Source organism: Equus quagga, chromosome 10 (assembly GCF_021613505.1).
Source record: "Equus quagga isolate Etosha38 chromosome 10, UCLA_HA_Equagga_1.0, whole genome shotgun sequence".
NCBI lineage: Eukaryota > Metazoa > Chordata > Mammalia > Perissodactyla > Equidae > Equus > Equus quagga.
Window position 1 is genome coordinate 108,305,479 of NC_060276.1, and position 20,211 is coordinate 108,325,689.

Consider the following 20,211-nt stretch of genomic DNA (forward strand, 5'->3'; position numbering starts at 1 on the left):
AGTACTGACAAGAAGTGATAGAGACTCTAGATAGGTTGAGGGGGAAACTGAAAGCAGAGGACACTGTGTCCCACTTTCCACTTAGAACTCCTGGTGAGAACTCCTCACAGGGGCCTGTACATTGAGAGGGGACAATGATAGAGATGAGAAATGCTGTAGGCAGAGAGAAGGCTGGAGATGGTCCTCTCCAGGTCTTTCTTGTCTCTTGTGTGGCAGGGTAAGGATTCCAAATTGCCTCCATGTTCTTAGTGAGTAACTGTGTTGAGAGACAGGGGCGGGGACAGGGCTGCAAAGACCATGGTGTGGACAGCTTAGACCAGGGGCCAGATGGAGGATGTGACAGACACTCAGTGGTGAGAGCTGAGGGGACCTAGGTCAGCAAGAGAGGGACCCCCAGGCTGGGATGGGATTCTGAGAGAATAGACCATGGGGACCACTGGACACAGCCTTCAGCAGTGGATGCCAGCTGGTTCCTGGGTAGGAACCCCTCAGGGTGAGGGAGATCTCTGGAGAGGCCATCAAGAACCTAGGGCTCAGCACAGAGTGAGCTCACAGATCCAGGCCCCTTCTCCCTGCTGCCAGAAGGATACTAGCAACCTGTTCCTGACCAGAAGCCATCTTGACTGCCAGAAGGAAAAGGGGGGAAAACAAAGATTGAGCATTTACCCAAAAGACATTGAGTTAGCTAGAGGCTATTTTAGAGCAAAAAAGAGCTACCTCACATCATCAGGTTTAGGGATTCCTTTCCTACAACCCTGGAACGAAGGCTCCAAAATGAGATGGAGCCATCCTAGACATCAAAAGAAGTTCAGGGAGTTTGTTTGTTTGTTTATTGTTGCTATTGTTTGTACATCTAAATTATGTCTATAAATTTTAAACTAACTCTAAAACAAATACATATTGAACACTTACAATGTGTCAGGACACTCTGCCAGGAATTGTTGAAGGCCATCATCATATCCTGAATTCTGCTCCTCCTCATGGTATGAAGAAATATCTAGTCAGGTCCTTGAGGGTAAGGGTGACATCTTTTTTCCTCTCTGTATCCTGCATAGTGCCTAGCACATAGTAAGTGCTCAATAAACTCTGGTTGTTTGATTGGTTTTGATTTGTGACTCTAGTCTAAAGCCTAGAGATACTCTAAATCACGGGCCTCTCCTATCAGCTTACATCACCAGCATTATCCTCATCTGAACCCAGTGAATTCTGATACAACATATATTACACCTCTAAACTTTTGCGTAGACTTCAGTGAGATGGCTGTACTTTGGCTAGAATTACCCTTGAAGAGTGTACTTCCTTTCCTGCATATGATGAAGGGGCTCAACTGATTGCCTGTTAAGATTCCTTCACACTCTGACATTCTGTGAGTTCAGTTACCCAGTGGAAGATAGTCTTCAGATTCCTCATTCACTGTCCTGGGATATCGGGGATCCTTGGGTTCTGCCTTGAACTGAGAACCACTCATCTCTGCAATCCCATTTTAAGGCTGCTCTCCTAGTCAAAGTTCCTAACGTGAAATTGGAAACAATTTTAAAGTTATATTTTTTCAAACTACGTTTTTTTACATGAGGCAATTTCAAAGGCTCTTAAAGTTACAACCAAGTCAGTGAATTGATAAAAGCTCCAGAAGTAGCTTTTGCTGATTGGTCAATCCCCCAGTGGCCAGTGCTATCCTTGCCTTGTTCTTCATGGAAAAATCCCAGTGTCTCTTGGTAGGATTCAGTAGCAACAGCTCATGGTACTGAACATTGAAACAGCAGCAGCAGGGGCTGGCCCCATGGTCGACGGGTTAAGTTCGCACGCTCCACTTTGGTGGCCCAGGGTTTCGCCAGTTCGGATCCTGCGCGTGGACATGGCGCCACTCATCAGGCCATGTTGAAGCAGCGTCCCACATGCCACAACTAGAAGGACCCACAACTAAAAGATACAACTATGTACTGGGGGGATTTGGGGAGAAAAAGTAGTTAAAAAAAAAAACAGCAGCAGCAGCAAACCAACTGGACATTTATGTAGGTCTTTGTGGTTTACGAAGCACCTTGGCATATTTCATCTCACCATAGGCCCCTGAGGTAGGCAGAGAAATCTGTGTTATCCCCACTTTGCTGATGAGAAGACTGAAGCTCAAAGCAATGGAGTAACTTTTCTCTAGGTTACCTAGCAAGAAACAGTATCAAAGACCTGAAAGCAGCTCTCCAGATCTCTCTCCTCTATACCAGCCTGTACAAAGTGCTTGTTTTGGCCATACAAGTACATTTTAGCCAAGATCTTTAACAATGGTGACTTTAACCCTAAGGAATGTCCTTGTAGACCAGGGTTTGGCAAACTTTTTCTATAAAGAGCCAGATAATAAATACTTTTGGCTTTGTGGACCATGGGGTCTCTGTGGCAACTACTACTGCAATACGTAAATGAATAGGCCTGACTTTGGTCCAATGAAACTTTATTTACAAGCCCAGTTGGTAGGCCAGATTTGGCCCGTGGACTATAGTTTATGGACCCCTGATCTAGATGGAGTGGAAGTGGGGCAGCACATACTACTGATCATTTATATGACAACCATTCCTTGCTTCTTTCTTGCTGGCTATAAGCCCTGGCTTCATAGAGTGCTCACCCCTTTCCACATGACTCAGGAGTAAATCCTGATTATTCTAAGCCAATCGTGGAACTGCCTGATTCAAAACCTTGCCAATATTTGATTTAGGAGTGGGCATGTGACCTGCTTTTGAGCAATAAGATACATGGGAAAATCTTCTGGGGGACTTCTAGGAAAAGTTTCCCTGCTCTTAAGATGAGATTCAAGGAAAACCAATTCTTCTTCCTTTGGACCTGCACTGTCCAATTCAATAGCCACTAGGCACAGGTGGCTATTTAAATGTAAATTAATTAAAATTAAGTGAAATTAAAAATTCAGTTTCTCAGTCATACTAGTCACATTTCAAGTCACATAGGGCTACTGGTTGCCATACTGGACAATGCAGATGTAGAATATTTCCATCATTGCAAAAAGTTCCATTGGATAGTGCTGTATCTGGACATTTTTGTGTTTGGATTTGATGCCTAAAACAGTGGTAGCTATCTTAAAAACATTGAAAGGAGCTAGTGAGTGCAGGTGGAAAATGGAGATAACCTGAGTTTATGATGATTTGAGTCCCTGAATTAACAGTATCCTGAGGACAGAAGGATGGAAAGGACCTGGGTCTTCATTGCTATCCCCGAGCTGCAGGACCAACCTTAGAACTGTCTGCTGTTGAATTCTTGTTAAGTGGGCTACATGAATGTCCTTAATGTTTATGGTTCTTTTAATTAGGTATTCTGTGACTTGCCCCTGAAAGCATTCTAACACATATGAATTAACTTGATAAAGGTTTACTATATGTCACATCATTATAAATGCTTCATGTGTCACCTTAGTGAATCCTGACAATAGCTACAATCAGGTATTAATCTCTCATTTTCTAGATGAGAGAACTGAGGTTTGGACAGTTTGAGTCACTCCCAAGTTCAAACAGCTGGAAAGTGGAGGTGGTGGGATTCTAGAACTTGTGTCCTTAACCACTCCCTCAGTGTTTAGTCCCTGAAGCAGTTGAAAATGGTTTTTACATGACTTTGAACAAAACTTTGCCACATTCATTCATCCTGGGATGGATTCATAGCCCCAAGGACTGGGTAAAAATTAAGAGAGATCTGAGGAATAAAAGCAATAGCTCCACTGATTTAATCTGTTAGGGAGTAAGTTAATGTTCCAAGAGAATATGTTGTTGAAATCTTCCTTGATGTGGATGCATCTTTACTTCAAGGAAATAACAAAAAACGCATTGATCTTGGCAAGAGGTCTCACGTTCATAAGATCACAGTGCTGTAAAAAAAAGCCATCAAGATAAATGGAGGCTGCTTTTGCAATGATGTCTGTGGCTAGTGTATTAGTTTTTAACATCAGTGTCCTATTTGACCTATATCCTTTCCACTTCTTTCCTTTTAGGAATGCACACAGCATAAAGTAAAAGTTATCTCTCGTTGCTATAGTATTTAGTCTAGTATAGAATCTTGTTAAAGAAGAGAGAAATGAAAAATATAAAATGGGCAATAGTCTTGCTTTAGTGAATAAATTAAAATTACTTATAATTATCTGATTAACTGAATCCATAGCTGTGTCGTGTTTCAACTATATAGCCTTTTTTGCCTTGCTCCTAATATAAATCATGATTTATTATTACGCTGATTTGGATTCACGGTAAAGTCTAACAAATTCTGATTTTGGGTGTACAGGCCAGAGGAGATAAGTTTGAATTAGTAAAGAATTTTCAGTTATAGGGCATTTTCAAAGTTTAATTTTAAAACTTTCAAGTGAGTTGCATAACGTCACTGGAATATAACCTTTATTTGAGGCCAGGGGCTTTGTTTTATTCCCTGTCATAAGCCCAGTGCCTGGTATACAGTGGGCCTTCAACAATTAGAATAAGTGGATAAACTTTGGGCAAATCCCGTCATGTTTTTGAGCTTGTTTCCTCACTTGTAGACTGAGGGGGTTGGACTAGTTGGGTATCTAGTCTTTTCCTTATCTATGACCTATTTTGTAATTCTTTTCTTCCAGCGAACTTCAACTCCTAAAAGATACTATCAAATGGCTTATTTAAGTAACATTTTTCCCCATTTTTGTGTTGAGCAAAGACGTTTATAACTGTATGCAGTGTTTGTGAAAGGCAGTAGAAAACCAGTGTACATATAATTTCAAACAAAACAAACATCACACTCTAATTTCCTCATGCAGCTTATTGTGGGTAAATAAACAACTTTTAAAATAACGAAATATAGTCTGAATACCTTGGACATTTTTCTAGATTTACAATATTGTACTAGGTCATCTTCAAGTCCCGTTCACCTCTGAAATGGATTTCTGTGAACTTCACTTTCCTGATGTGTAATGTGAAGAGATGGAACCCCATGGTCTTTCCGGGAGATGCTTTCTGATGATCCTAAGCTATGGAAACTTGAATTAGACAAACACAGTGTTGTAACAGATATTCTCACTAATCAAGCATTAGTGAATAAATAAAAATGTTTTACAGTAAGAATGGAAATCACATACATGCAAATCTTGGAAAGAAACCATTTTCATGATTTTTTAAATGCCCCTCTGCAAATTACTGATATCACATTGTTTGCATTAAGAAAAACAAACAGTTTATTACATAACGGTAAACTTTATACAAGGACACAGAATCCTGTTGTCTGAATTAATAATAATTATAACTTATTGTTGGAACTGTGATAAAATACTTTATGAATAATATAATTTCCTTCAAAGTAATCATCCCTATTTTACAGATGAAGAAATACAAGCAGAGAAATGTTGGAAACTTATTCAAGGCAGAGCCAGGATTTGAACCCAAGTTACTCTCCCTCAAGAGCCCAGTCTCTTAATCACATTTAAAGCTTGGTTGAGGAGGCATGCTCCTTCATACACTGGAAGTAAATGGACATGGGCATTTTATCCATATGGAGAAGATTACCAAGTCAAGAGTCACACGTTATTAAAAGTGAGGAATCCAAGATCAGACTTTCAAAGCTCATAAGAAGCCAAAGACAATATTAGGAGAAGACATTAGCATAGGAGCCACTGACATACAAAGACCTAGGGGCCTGCTAAGGATCTTCTACTTGGAAGTGCTACAGCAAAGGTTACATGGCTTCAAACAGAGGAAACTCAAAAATACAACTTTTCCAACTAAGTAGAATGCAGCATGAATATCCATAATTCCAGCCTTTCTCAGTGGCTTTTACTAGTATGTAGCTGTTTACAGAATTGGTTCATCACATGGGAGTCCCACTTGAGGGTCATGGAAAAACCATGATATGGATATTTGCTGGGAGCAAAGCTGGGGAGGTGAGTCATGAAGAAGGAGGGGAATTCATTCAGACTCAAAATAGCAAGGACTCCTCCTCTTCTGATTCATATGGATTCCCTGAATTTTGACCGTGTCAATATCATGACAAAGAACAAGAGAGAAAACGGTGGCTGGGGAACGTCATTTTAGCGTTAGTTTTGTCCTGTCATTAGTTTAAGGGATATTAATTACTCCACAGCACTCAAATTAAGTCTAATGTGGCAGAAATGGCTGGCAGCTCACCAAACTTTTTTTTTCTTCCTCGGCACACAGCTAGACTTCATTTCTCAGCCTCCCTTGCAAGTGGAAATGGCCATGTGACTGAGTTCTGGCCAATGGATGTGTGCAGAAGTCTAGCCATTAAAAATCTCCCACCTGATTCCCCTCAGTCTCTCTCTTTCTCCACTTGCCTGCTGGATGTTGCTCTCCAGAGCAGACTTAAAATCTTCACGTTGAAGATGGCAGTGCCTCTGTCAACCTGGGTCCCTGAATGACTGCATGGAGCAGATGTCCCTCTCTGTGCCCCACCCTGCCCTCTACTCTAGGCTGCTGATTGGACTTTACACATGGAAAACGAACTTCTATTTTTTTTAAGTCCCTGAGATTTCAGGGTTTATTTATTGCAGCAACTTGCCTTACCTTAGCTAATACATCTGACTATGACCCTTCTCACCAGGGTCGTTGGTACCTCTTCTTCTGCCATTGGAGGGTGGGGTGGGGCAGAGTTGGCATCTTTTCTTTCTTGAGATCATATAAGAACCCAGGTTCATACAATCTAAGAAAACTGGGGGAGTCCATTATGGTCACTACTGAGATGTTCGTTGTCCAATCAAGAGAGAGTCATTTGAGGGCAGGAGGCTCCACCAGAGCCACTCACTCCCTTTGTGCCAAGCCAGGCTAGTGGGACCTTCACAGTGTGGCATAAGGTTAAGACTACAGGCTCTGGACTTTCTGGGGTCAAATCTTACCTCTGCCATTTGTTAACTCTGACCATAACAAGGTATTTAATCATTGTGCTTCAATTTCCTTATCTGTAGAGTAGCAGTACCTCCCTCATAGAGTTATATGCAGATTAAATGAGTTAGTGCCTGTAAAACAGATGCTTGTAATGCATCTGACACATTGTGAGAACTCAGTAAACACTAGTTGTTATCACTAGAGACCAGCACAGTCTAGTAGAAAATTTCACCATAATGGAGGTATTCTATATCTGTGCTTCCTAATACAGTAGCCACCAACCACATGTGGCTACTGAGCACCTAAAACATGACTGAGGGAGTGAATTTTGAATTTCATTGAACTTTAATTAATTTAAATGTAAATAGCTATATGTGGCTAGTGGCTGCTATACTGAACAGTGCAGCTCTAGACCATTTGTTCTAACTGCTTCAGAATTTTTCTGTTTCATCTGTATAAACCAGGGTTCAATCACAGAAAGAGAATCGCTATGGACACATACACATGGGTCCATGCACACACACACTAAGGAATTTCTCACAAGGATTTGACCTTATACAACTGGGGGAGCTGGGTAAGCAGTCTCTGTAAAGCTGTTCTCTTCACATCTGATGCTAGGACTTGACATCTATGATTGGCAGGCAGTAGGGAAGGGAGGATCGATGTAAGATGGGGGAGAGCAAGAACAAGCTGGAACTCCCAAGCATGAACTGTAGCCACAAAACAGACTGAAAGCTGTGTCAGTTCTCGTTGCCTGTGACCTTGGTGGTATCCTTTCAGCACAAAATTGAATACACATCTGGCCCAGAAGTCAGAGGAGCCGAAGGAGGATCCAGGGGAAGGTGGAGCAGTTGCAGGCTGGCAGCTCCCTCATACTAATGAAGTGAGGCAGCTGATAATTACCAACCTGTGGGAGCTACAAAATGGCTGCTGCTCCACTTCTGCCCAAATTTCCCACAGGAAGCCCTCTTGTGTGCCTCACTAACCAAAAACATACAGGAAGGGGAATTTGGGCAAATATAGCTCAGCCTAGCCATGATGCTACATTTCAAAGCCACGACACATACTAGAAAGTAATGAGCTCAATTTTGTATCTGTTAATACTTCTAAATAAAACATGATGCTAACATCTCCCAGGGCTCTATCTAGTTGCTTCTGTTCTGCAGCTAGCCCAAAGATATTCTGAAGATCCTTACAGCCAGGCAACATTATCTCTAAGTGGTAAGATTATGAGTATCTTTTTAAAGTTTTTCCTTACACCTTTCTGTGGCTTAGAATTTTCTCCACATAAACCCACATTATTATTATTATCAGAAAAGAAATTATTGTTAATTTTTAGAAGCCAGCCTATGACCCTTAAGGAGACTACACATCCTACTAGAGGACAACCTAATAACATCATGATTAGCTGTGCCTTCCATTTTTTCTCTGAAACTTTGCCGGGTCTTGACTTTGTACAAGAACTTATGAAATGTAAGTTATGGTCACCAGATCTTCTAAAACCCTTTGACTTCTGCCTATTTCTTCACATGTTTCCAAAGTGATCCCAAGGATGTTTTGAAATTTGGAAGCAAATAATATAAAGAGAAAAGAAACTGGAGTGGAAGGCTTGCTCAATAGAAGGGAGAAATCATTTTTAGAAAGGTCACTAGGAAAATGAGGAATAGAGGCAGCATCATATTAATTACTGACATGAGCAGTATTTACTGTTCTTGCCGATACTGTAATAGTAGTTATCTGTGAAGTATGTCCCATTATGATTATCTCCATCCCTGCTTTCCAGATGGGAAACTGAATTGCAGATGAATTAAGTAAGTTGTCCAAAGTTACATAGTTAGCAAGTGGTGGATTTGGACCTAGGGTGTGTGGGTTTCGGGGTCTAGGTTCTTAACCTACCTACCACACTTGCAGGATTCAGCGCAATGTCACAAGGACTACTGGGATTTGATAGGTTAACGGTTGGCAGGCTGACTCCTGCTTCTCCCTCACCCCCACATCCCAGTGACGCCCCCCCCCCACAATTCTCTCATCTTATCCTAGAAGTGTCTGTTGAACCTCTCTTTTCATGCCAGCTTCCCAAGCACAAGTTCAAGTCCTCGTCGTCTCTTGCTCAATCTACCACAGTAGCCTGCTCTCTGGCCTTCCCACTTCAGATCACGCTCTTCATTTATTTCATAGCAATATAAAAAATATATTGTTTTGTGCCAGGGCCTACGGGGAGGGGAGAATGGGGAATCTATTTTGCACCCGAGTCCTTATCTTAGGCTCTGTGCTCCCAAAGAACCTAAACTAAGATGCCAAGTGGTCATTGCTTGACTATGAGCTGGCAAAGAGTGGCATAATCCAAGGGAGACTTGAGAACTCTCCATACCCTAACCACTGGTGCCCCCATCCCCACCATTCCAGGTGCTTCTGCACTTGACTCTTCCACAAGCAACTCTTGCTAACCCATAAATTTCAGGTGCTTTGGCATGAAAGAACACGTCAACTGACTAACAGCAGAATCACCTAGACCCTAGTGGGAATCAGGGAGGAGGGGGGCACCCAAGCAAATGTTGCTTTCCTTAGGCTGTATCTCTTCAGGAGGAAATGGAGATAGCCCTGGAGCACGCATTCTCTATGGAGGCAATATCGCCCCCATGGGAGTGAAAATTGGTTCTTGGAGGCAAAAAAAAATCTTATATATATATTACACAGGGCTGGGACTAGGGTGAGGCAAGTGAGGGGTCTAGGGCATAAAATGTTAGGAGACATCCACTCTTATGGCTGTGTGTATGTGTACACACCCATAAATATACACATACATACATATATATGTACTTGTTAGATGGCAAGGACTGCTGTGGATAAGGGGATGGGAAGGGCCAGGCAAAGGGGGAAAGTGTTGGGATTTTAAATAGAGTGGTCTGGGTCAGCCTCTCAGAGAAGGGGACATTTGAGCAAAATTTGAAGGAGGTGCCAGGGCAAACCAAGGGGCTCTCTGGAGGAAAAGTGTTCCAGGCAAAGGGAGCAGCAAGTGCAAAGGCCCTGAAATGGGAATATGCCCGGTGTGTTGGAGGAACAGCAGGGAGGCCAATGTGGCTGAGTGAGGGCAGGGTAGGAGAAGATGAGCTCTGGCTAAAGGGTCATCTGTTTCATGACAATGTGGGGAGATTACACAAAGAAGCACGGGTATAATGCCAGGGTAGTAAGTGTTCAATAAAAGCCAGTCTGCCTCCCTCCCTCCCCGGGGCCTGAAGCACTAAGCAACATATACCTATCAGACCGAAATAGCTCTAGACTGTGTACCACAGTCACACAAATCATGGCTAGCATTTTTAAAATGCAAAGCACAACCAAGATACTCCATATCTACACTGGCCTTGACCAGCAGCCTAGGTTACTATCTATGTGTTTAACTTCAGGAGCTCTGGGAAGAGGGGATGATGCCCTAATATCCCCTATCTGTCAGAAATAGCTTATTTCCGGGCTCTCGTCCTTCCTAAAGTGCACATCCCTCCCGGTGGAGCAGGGTGGACAGCCAGTAGGTCAGTGGCTCTTTGATTTTTTAGACCACAGCCCAAGATGAGAAGCAGCCCAGTATAGTGGGCCTGGAGAGCCTAGGCTCAGATCCTAGTTCTGCCCTTTTGCTAGTAATCTTGGGCATGTTACTTGGCCTCCCTGTGCCTCAGTTTCCCCATCTATAAAATGAGGATAACTTGCCTCATATGGTTGTTATGAGGACTAAACGAATTAATATTTATGAAGCGCCCAGTGATAGTAATGCTGTATAAATGCTTGTTAATTTAAGATAGACTCCCTTTTGGGACTCTACTTTTCCAAGAGAAAAATGCATATGAATACACACACAAATTTGCATTCAGTTTCAGGGAATTTATGGACATGCCAAAATGCATTGCTTAGACCCTTGGGGGAGGGATGGTCCGTAAAGCCCTGAGAGAGCCAAGATCATTTCTGGAGGGGTAAAGGGGCAAGGAGACAGGTGGGTGGTACTATGTGAGGGTGGGAGAAGAGCAAGAACCAGGGGCTGGGGGAGCTCAAGAACACATTTCACCCTCTTCCCATTTTGGCTAAGGCTCACCTAGAATTGCTGATTGTTTGCACTTTGGGAAGTTCCATCAGCTAGGAGCTGAAGTTTTCTTTAATGATGTCATTATTAATCATTTAATAAAAACGTTATGTCAGAGTATTTATTGAGCAGTGTTACGTGAGATGGTCACAGCTCAAGTAAACACGTTTTGGCTGTGCCAAAGTAGAAATGTTTTCATTCATTTTGCCGGTTATGTAGTAAAATCTGAAAATACAGTTCTTGGAAGAGTGTCTGTTGTCCCAAGCCCTGAAAGAGCCAATATAATAACAAAACAATATTATTTTGTTTGGGGCTCCCATATGAGTGCCTAGGCATGGTGCCTTGTTTTGAATCATCTCTCTATGGAACAGTAATTCAATCCAGAGAAGGACTGCCAGAAGTTTCAGTTGGACCTAAAATATTCATGCAAGGGGGGCTAAGTTGTATCCTTTTTAGATCCACTCTTAGAAAATTAAACCTTTATCTTTCCCATCCAACTTGACGGCGAATGTGTTAGAAGTAAATACTCATTAGTATTACCACAGTCACAGGTTTAAGACAACCAATCATCTCACGTTTTGTCTTACAACTCCTACAGTATCAAATAGTGGGGAGAAAAATGAAAACTTCAGAAACACTCAGACATGAGCTTGCATGACTTGGATGCAGGTAGTTTGTCTGAGAGGTAATCCAAGGAATCAGGAGTGAGGGAGCAGGAAGAGGGCATTAGGAAAAGAGGAAAAGTCAATAAAGGGTACATTATTGAGGTCACTGTTGTAGGCAATGGGGGCTCACAATTGCTGAACTTTTTATGTTGTTTGTGATATGTATTTGGCCACTTTAGTATACATCTATGAGATCTGTTATGCCATCTAAGTGCTGTGACTGGCGGTTATAACTACTTCTCCAAACTTCAGATTCTGAATAATGGCCATCAAAGTATTCTCAAGTCTTTCCTTCATGGACTCTGCCTCCTTGCTTTCAGATCCATTCCCCATCTTTCCCCTACTATGCTCTGTATCACAAAGACCTGACCCTTTGCAATATTTGCATTAAATTCCTGCTCTTGAACTACCTGTCATGGGTTCCTGACTGATCCCTGACTGACAGAGGCTCCTTAATGATGTCATCAGTCAATCCAAAAATATTCTGAATATCTACCAGATTCAAGGCACTGAACTGGATTCCTGGATGATAACAAATAAAGCATCAAGCAGCTTAGCATCTAATTGGGAAAACGAGACATACAGTGGAAAAGTTAAGTAACAATGCTCAATGGTGTATGTCTAAATGCCCAGTGAATGGTGTAGTTAATGAATAAACTTTAAGATATAAAGAAGAGAGTGCCCCCTCCAACAGCTTCTTCAGGCAAGGCATGATTTAGAAGACCAGAGAGCTGACATAAAGGGGTCGTCTTCTAAAACTCTCAATTTTGGAAGGGTGAAACTTTGGAATTTTATTTGAAATCTGACTTTTAAATGTTGGTAAGTAATTCAAACTTTCAAAAAACTTCAGTGTGATTCCCACTATGTGAGCAAGGTAGAACTTGTCTGGGAGCTGAATGGGGTTTGTGAGCCAATGATGTGCATTTGGTGGATGGCTTATTGCATTGGAGGAGAAGTCGGATGCAAACAATGTTAAAACCCCTTCCCGTTAGAAGATTCCAGGGTTCTAATATTTCACTCATGTATGAGGTGGTCAAAGCCTGAGCTTAGAAGGGGCCAGTGTGCATGGGAAGAAGGGACAGATGAGAGAGAGATTAGGGAATACTAATAATAATGCCCTACATTTATATAATAGTTTATGGTCTACAGAGTTTGTCATTGGAAGCAGGATAGAATAGAGGCCCAGAGGGTAGGCTCTGAAGTCAGACTTCCTGGGTTCAAATCCCACCTCTACAATGAAACCAATGAGGCCTTGAATAAGTCAGTAAACCTTGCCCAGCCTCAGTTTCTCAAGCACTAAGAAGGACTGATGCTAATGAATTCACATATCTCATAGAGTTGTTGGTTGATTAAATATTAAAATGTATATGAAGCCCTTAGTGCATTAGGCCTGGCTCATTATTTGCTATGGCTATTATCACACATACATCATCTCTCTTTAATCCTTGCAACAGCTTCATGTTGCAGTGAGAAGAATGCCCAGGGTGGATGACTGGATATGGAGGTGGGAGGTGGGGATGGGAGGAGTCAGGAGCAAGGCCAGAGGGTGAGCATCTGGTTTGTAGACTGAGCTCTATTGCTGGAACTAGCTCAGAGTTTCTGGGCCCTTTATTTAACCCCTGTGGGATTTCTCTTCATAAAGGCAGCTGCCACTCATAGTCTTCATAATTTTAGAAAACTGGATTTCTGAGTCTGGTAGGAAGAATAATGGCTCCCCAAAGACATTTATGCCCCAATGTGTGGAACCTGCAAATATGTTCCCTTACATGGCACGTTACCTTACATGACAGTGAAGATACTGAAATTGTTAAAGATTTTGTTTACCTTGGTTCGGTCATCACTTTAAATGGCGACTGCAGCCAAGAAATCAAGAGAAGACTGAGACTTGGAAGGGCAGCAATGAAAGAATTAGGAAAGACCATCAAGTGTAAGGAAGTGTCATCAGAGACTAAGGCCAAGATTATCCACACCTTTGTATTCTCAGTTATTATGTATGGTTCGAAAGCTGGACAGTGAAGAAGGCTGACAGGAAAAAAATTGATTCATTTGAAATATGGTGTTGGAGGAGAGCTCTATGGATAACCTGGACTGCCAGAAAGATGAACAACTGGGTCCTAGAGCAAATTAAGCCTGAATTATTGCTGGAGGCAAAAAATGATAAAACTGAGGCTGTCTTACTTTGGGCACATCATGAGAAGGCAGGATTCTTTGGAAAAGACAATAATGCTGGGAAAAGTACAAGGGGGCGGGACAAGAGGAAGAACAAATATGAGATGGATTGACTCCATAAAGGAAGCCACAGGCATGAGTCTACAAAAGCTGAGTAGGGTTGTTGAGGGCAGGACGTTGTGGACATCACTCACTCATAGAGTCACCAGGAATCAGAGCCAACTTGACGGTGTGTGACAATAACATAGCAAAAGGGATTTTGCAAATGTGATTAAAGTTAAGAACCTGAGATGGGGAGATTATCGTGGATTACCTGGGTGGGCTCAATCTAATCGCTAAATTCTTAAACGTGGAAGAGGAAGGCAGAGATACTGCATGAGAAGGACTCCCCCACCCCATCTCACTGTTGCTAGCTTTGAAGATGGAGGAATGGGGCATAAGCCAAGAACTGTGGGTGGCTTCTAGAATCTGGGAATGGCCCTCAATTTACAGCCAGCAAGAAAATGAGGAGCTTGGTCCTCAACTGCAAGGAATTGAATCCTGCCAATAACCCAAATAAGCAGGACACAGATTCTCCACTAGAGCCTCCAGAAAGGAATACAGCCTGTAGACACCTTGGTTTTAGTCTGGTGAGACCCGCACTGGACTTCTGACCCACAGAACTCTAACGTAACCAGTGTGCGTTGTCTTAAACCACTAAGTTCATGGTAATTTGTTATAGCAGCAACAGGAAACTGATACACTAAAGTTTCCAACTTAAATTGTTTGGCTGGTGTTACCAGCAATGCTATCAAATTCAAGAACTGACCAGGTTATGGAAGTGATGTGGGGTGATTAGGGGTGAGTTCTTGGCTATGTGGAGTTGGGGAGGCAATGACAGTAAGGCATTCACAGTGCTCAGACCCCACTTGGCCATGTGGGATTGGAGTTTGGGAGGTGGTGGCAATAACTTTGAAAGAAAGTGCCAGGGAGGCAAGGTAGGGAAAGAGACTCCATCAAGGGGGCCAGTTTCTTGAGTTTCTGGTTCCTGTGTTTGGCTTCTATTCCAAGCTTATGCACGCCAAGCTCCTGTTCGTTATAAGTGGAATATATGGACTTTGTTTGGAAAAATCACTAGGGAGTCGTGCTGAGTAAATTATATAGACAGATCACAACAATTTTATTTATTGACTTAAATTGAGACTTCAATGAATGAATAATGCCTTAAAATTGGCTCTTTGTAGGTTTCCAAAGGAAAATCTGAAAAACTTGAATGGTCTTTCTTTCTTTGTTTATGAATCTTTTTAACAATGGAAATGTTTTGTCTTCTAAGAGCGGCATGGAGCTCAAATATATGACTCATTGGAAATGACGACCACCTCTTTGGTTGTAACAAATGGGAAGTGAGTTAGGAGAGAGCCCAAGAGAAACAGAGGCTGATACTCAGGAAAATGTAAGGCCTATGGGGACATCTCTGTGTTGGACCAAAAGGAGTGATATGAAGCATCTTAATGAGAGACAGAAAAAGTGAATAAAATGTTAGTCACTGAGCAATTGGGCCCCTAGAATTTAAAAAACAAAATGCCCAAAGAAGAAAAAAACAGACAATAACAATTTAAAAATCTCTAGCTTTTATTTACCAGATTCCTTCCTTTCATCAATGTAGACCCCTGCTGGGAGCCCTGTATGTTCCATGATGGAAGAGGCCAGCTCTGCCTGTGGGCTGGGCTGGTCAAGCCCTTGATCTACATTTTGATCAGGTTTTACATCTTGATTGTGAGTCCGTGCCTATCAAACCTGTCTACTCGGAGATGGCTGACCAGGAAACTTCCTTCTCTGCTCTGGCTTTCCTATTACCCTTGAGTTGTCCATTTCCTCTAACATCTAAGAAAGAGGTGAAAATCAAATCAGCCCCCTTCCTTGTGAGTACACAGCTCTGGTCAAAGGATTTAGCAGTGGAGAAGGTTGGAATCATTGGTGGCTATGGTCAGCCACTGGGAAAAATCGTAAAGGAAGCAGTATTAGCCTCTGTTGCTCTTCAACATCACTCTCTATCCCTCTACTCTGGTACTCAAGTCTTCCTTGGTGCCTTCATGCTGTTCCCTGCCTGTGCCACATTTCTGCCCCATTCCACCTCACCTGCTTACACTGATAAGTGTCATTATCAGAATAGCCCAGATTGAATGTTGGTTCATCCCAGTACTTTTCAACATGGCCTAGTTTGGTATCATTTTGCTACATGATCAGAAGAATTCAGCCGATTGGAATTAATTCATACTAAGGTGTGAATGACTGATTTCCCTTAGTGCTCCTAAGAGTATTTTAAAAATTGAACTTCTGTTAACTCAACGGACTCTTTGATTAGTGGAATATTAAAGTAGCATGAGGGATATATTGAAGGACAGAGACTAAGAAGAGACAATTCCAATTAAATGAGGGCATCAAGGCATGAACCACTCTGTGTACATTTGCCTTGTTGGTTGCAAGGTAATTGGGAACTTGAGCATTCATTTAGTCTTGCTTTCAAGCAGAACTGTGTTTTAATTATCCCAGAAAATAATCAGAACCACCATTTAAGGAAAATAGGCTCCTGGAGGCTACCAGATATGTTTCACGGTGCAATTTTAGTTTCCAAACATAGTTATTCTTTCCTTTTCATTGTATCTCAAGATAGCACTATGGAAATAACTGTTCCTCTGTAATTAAAAGAAAAATTTTTAAATTTATAAGATAACACCCAGTGTGGGTGAAAGTTTGGGGGAGTAACACTCTCATGTACTGCAAAGGGCAGTATAAATTGCTTCGTTTTCTATAGGGCATTTTGGCAATCAAAATTCATGGAATTTCTGAAGGAAGTAGCCAAGTATGCATGCAAAAGTTTAGCCAAAAGGATTTATTGCAGCATTGTTTGTAATCATGAAAAATTCTACACACCAAAATGTCCATCAAAAGGAAATTTGTTATATAAATTAATGGTACATCCAATCAATGAATGCTATGCAGTCATCACAAATAGTATTGTGGAAAAGTGTTTAATGACATAGAACAATGTTCAGGATATACTGTCATGAGAAAAATCAGGTTATAAATAGTTTATGTGATATGACCTTTCTTATCATACATATAAATACATATATACACGTCTTCATATATCTATATACATATGTAGATATACATATACACATAGAAAGAGAAAAGAATGTATGCCAAAATGTTAATGTTGTTTATCTTTGGGTGGTGAAATTATAGGTGGTTTTAATTTTCTTCTTTTTGTTTATCTGTAATTTCTGAAGTTTCTACAATGTGGATATTATTTTTCATAGAGAAAAAAATTACTTTTCTTTTAAGGACTCTGAGCATCCTCCCAAAATAAATAACACAGCAGTTCTTGTAGTTTATACACCCAGAGGCATCTAATCCAGTTTAAGAAGAAAGAAGAAGCGGCTTAATAGGTATAGAAAGAAGCACAGTTAATGAAAGTTTAATTTATGCAGATTATACATTTACTTTCACAAATTCTGATGAATATTAGTCAACAACTAAAGTTCTTAGTCATCACTTTTAATTTAAAATGTACTAAACCATTATATAACAAAATACATAGAGTGCTGTCAATGGTTAAATTGGAAGAATTGCTTCACCAAAGACACGTCTTTGTAGAGAATTGAAAAGAAGTACTGATTAGGCTGTTGAAAATAATAGTAAATTAACATACTGCCCTCTTTTGGTAGCTATTTGCAACTCATTTTACAAATGCATGCACAAACTAAAGTAATTTTAAATTACCTTTTTCCTCAACAGAGAATGCTGATAATTCCAGTTTGTTATCACCATCTGGTAAGACTGTTATTTCATGACTTTGGGGAATTTCAGGAAAATATTTTTGGTTTTGTTTTTATTGAGGTAACACTGGTTTATAATGTTACATAAATTTCAGGTGTACATTATTATATTTTGATTTCTTTGTAGATTACATCGTGTCCACCTCCCAAAGAAAACATTCTAAAAGTTCTCCGTGCGATATAGTGTGTAGTCAGATACTGCAAAATTGTTTTCTTCCATGAAACTTAATTAAATTCTGTCATTAAACCTACATCTGAAAAATCAATAGCAAACACAGACAAGAGGACAGGCACATTGATCCCTCTACATTGCTGGACAATAAATTGTGGGTTTTCGTTACGGTAATTGCTTAAGTTCCTCAACTTTTTATTTTTAGTATTCTAGTTCACAAGTCCCCCGAAGAGTATCGAGAACATAAACATGCCAACTGTGCTTATTTTTGATGAGTGAGATGTTCTCTTAAATATACTTCCTTAGTACCGCACTGAACAAGTATTTTTCAAAAAGCTTCTGAGGGCTTAGCACTCATGAGAATGGGAAGGCAAATAAAGAGAAGTTCATAACTAGGGCCCATCTTGGCAGGAACCAGGAACAGAACCTGCATTCGAGACTGCTAGCCAGAATGGGACCTCAGGGATAAAGTGGTGCAGCCCCATCCATTAGTTGATAAGATAGTGAAGCCTGGAGCGGCTGAGTAACTTGTCTAAGGTCACACAGCTTCTTGCCCCACATCACACAGAGGCAGCACATGGCTTCACTGACTCCTGCTTCTACTGTTATTAAGTTATTCATTTAAATAAAATTAATAATAGCTATTATTTCTTGTGCATATACTATACCCCTGGGAGTCTTCAGATGTTTCATTCCGCTTCCAACCTTGCAGCATAGGGATCATTATGTTCACGTTATAGATGAGGAAACTGAGGGTCAGAGAGGATATGCTCATGTTCACACATTCTCTGGAGCCAGACTACTTGGGTTTGAATTTGGCCACCATCCTCCCACCCCCATTGCTAGCAATGTGACTTTGGGCAAGTTCCTTCACCTTTCTGTGCCTCAGTTTCTTTATCTGTAAATTGGGGAGAATAGCAGTGCCTGCTTCATTGGGTAGTTGTGAAGATGAAATGAGATAATGTATGTGCCTGGCACAGAGTAAACCCTCAATAAGTAATAACTATCATTATTAGGAGTTATTAAGTAACGGGGCAAAGATTCAAATCCAGGACTGCAAGTCTCCAAAACCCAGGCCAAATTTGCCCCCTCGTTGTTAAGTTTCTAGGGTAAAATGAGCCACTGTATTTTTCTTCAGGTACAATAGCCTTCATCAGAATTAATCATGGTGATATCTTTGCAAAATCCTGTTTGCATGGGATGGGGTATGGGGCTTTGGAAGCACACGCTGGTTCCAGTCGCAGCCTGGGTTCTGGGTGCCCTGGGGAGAGCTGCACCAACTGGAGGGGAAGAGCCAGTGCGCCAGGGATGGATGGGTGGCTGTGCCCACAGGCCTCTTCTTTGGGTGGCATCACCATTCATCAACATTCCGAAGAATTAATAGTCATTAATTAAAAACCAGCCTTGGCCAATTATTTTGTTCTCCAAGAGCAAAGGATCCCATATCCACACTTTGAATCTTATTGCTCTGGAACTGTCTTACTTCTCCAGAAATATCTTTTGTAATTACAAAAAAAAATGTAGTAAATGATGAAATATGGAAGCAATAATGTAGGACAGACAGGGTGTGTGTGTTTCAGCCAACGCATGAGCGCTCTAAAACAGACGGGCCAGCCAAGCGCCTTGACACACCCAAATGTTGTCCTTGCCTGCTGAATATCAGGCTCCCTACTGCAAAGCTTGTTTTGTTTGTAAAATGTTTGTGTTTACTTTTCCTGTGTGTGCTAGAGGTCAAGCCATTGGATCTTTTAAATATTTAAACAGGCAAAATGTGTGTAGTAGACTGACCTCTTAGCATAAGTGGAGTTATTCCACAGGAAATTTATAACTTGATTGATTGTCTTAATAGCAGCCATATTTTAAAATAACCTACCAGGAAATTGTGTTGGGTAGTACAGCATTGAGTGCTGGCAATGTTGGTTTTTTTTTTAAATCCTAAATTCACTATGGGAACAGTTGCCAGGCGTCATTATAACAGAATGACACCAATGTGCCAATAAGTTTCATAGTTCGACAAATTATTTAAAGTATAAAATGTTTCCTAGAACTCTCTGGCTGAAAAATTTTGAAAGTAGTATGTCTCATATCTTGTCGTGGTTTCTAAACTTATTTCCACAATATTCCATAGGTAGCAGCAGGCTCTGTGATCACGCGTGTCAGGTTCTGCCTTTGTAAAACGAGAGAGTTGCGCTCACTTCATCTCTTGGGTTCTTTCTCTACAATTCTCTGATTAAATGTAGACTCACTGAGTGATTATGGGACTTGCAGATTCAACTACGTAGTGGTCTGATAGCATGTTTTCTGCTTCTTTTCATAATTATATCTCAAAAGTTCTAACTCTTTAAAATTCAATAAATAACTACTTCAAAATATTCATTTGAAAATGTTTTTTTTCTCTCCTGCAGCTGAATCATCTCTTATTGGTTTTGTTCGCTACTCCAATGGTACTCCAGGCAAGATTTTGAAAAAA

At 41.1% G+C, this 20,211-nt stretch overlaps 1 protein-coding gene across 1 annotated transcript in view; it reads left to right on the top strand.

Annotated features, from left to right (window-relative positions):
* ADGRG2 (adhesion G protein-coupled receptor G2) overlaps positions 1–20,211 on the top strand; it is a 113,991-nt gene that overhangs the window by 51,998 nt on the left and 41,782 nt on the right. The window contains exons 4-5 of the mRNA XM_046673055.1: positions 17,529–17,564; positions 20,147–20,185. Of these exons, the coding sequence (XP_046529011.1) occupies positions 17,529–17,564; positions 20,147–20,185 (75 nt within the window). The remainder of the gene's footprint in view (positions 1–17,528; positions 17,565–20,146; positions 20,186–20,211) is intronic.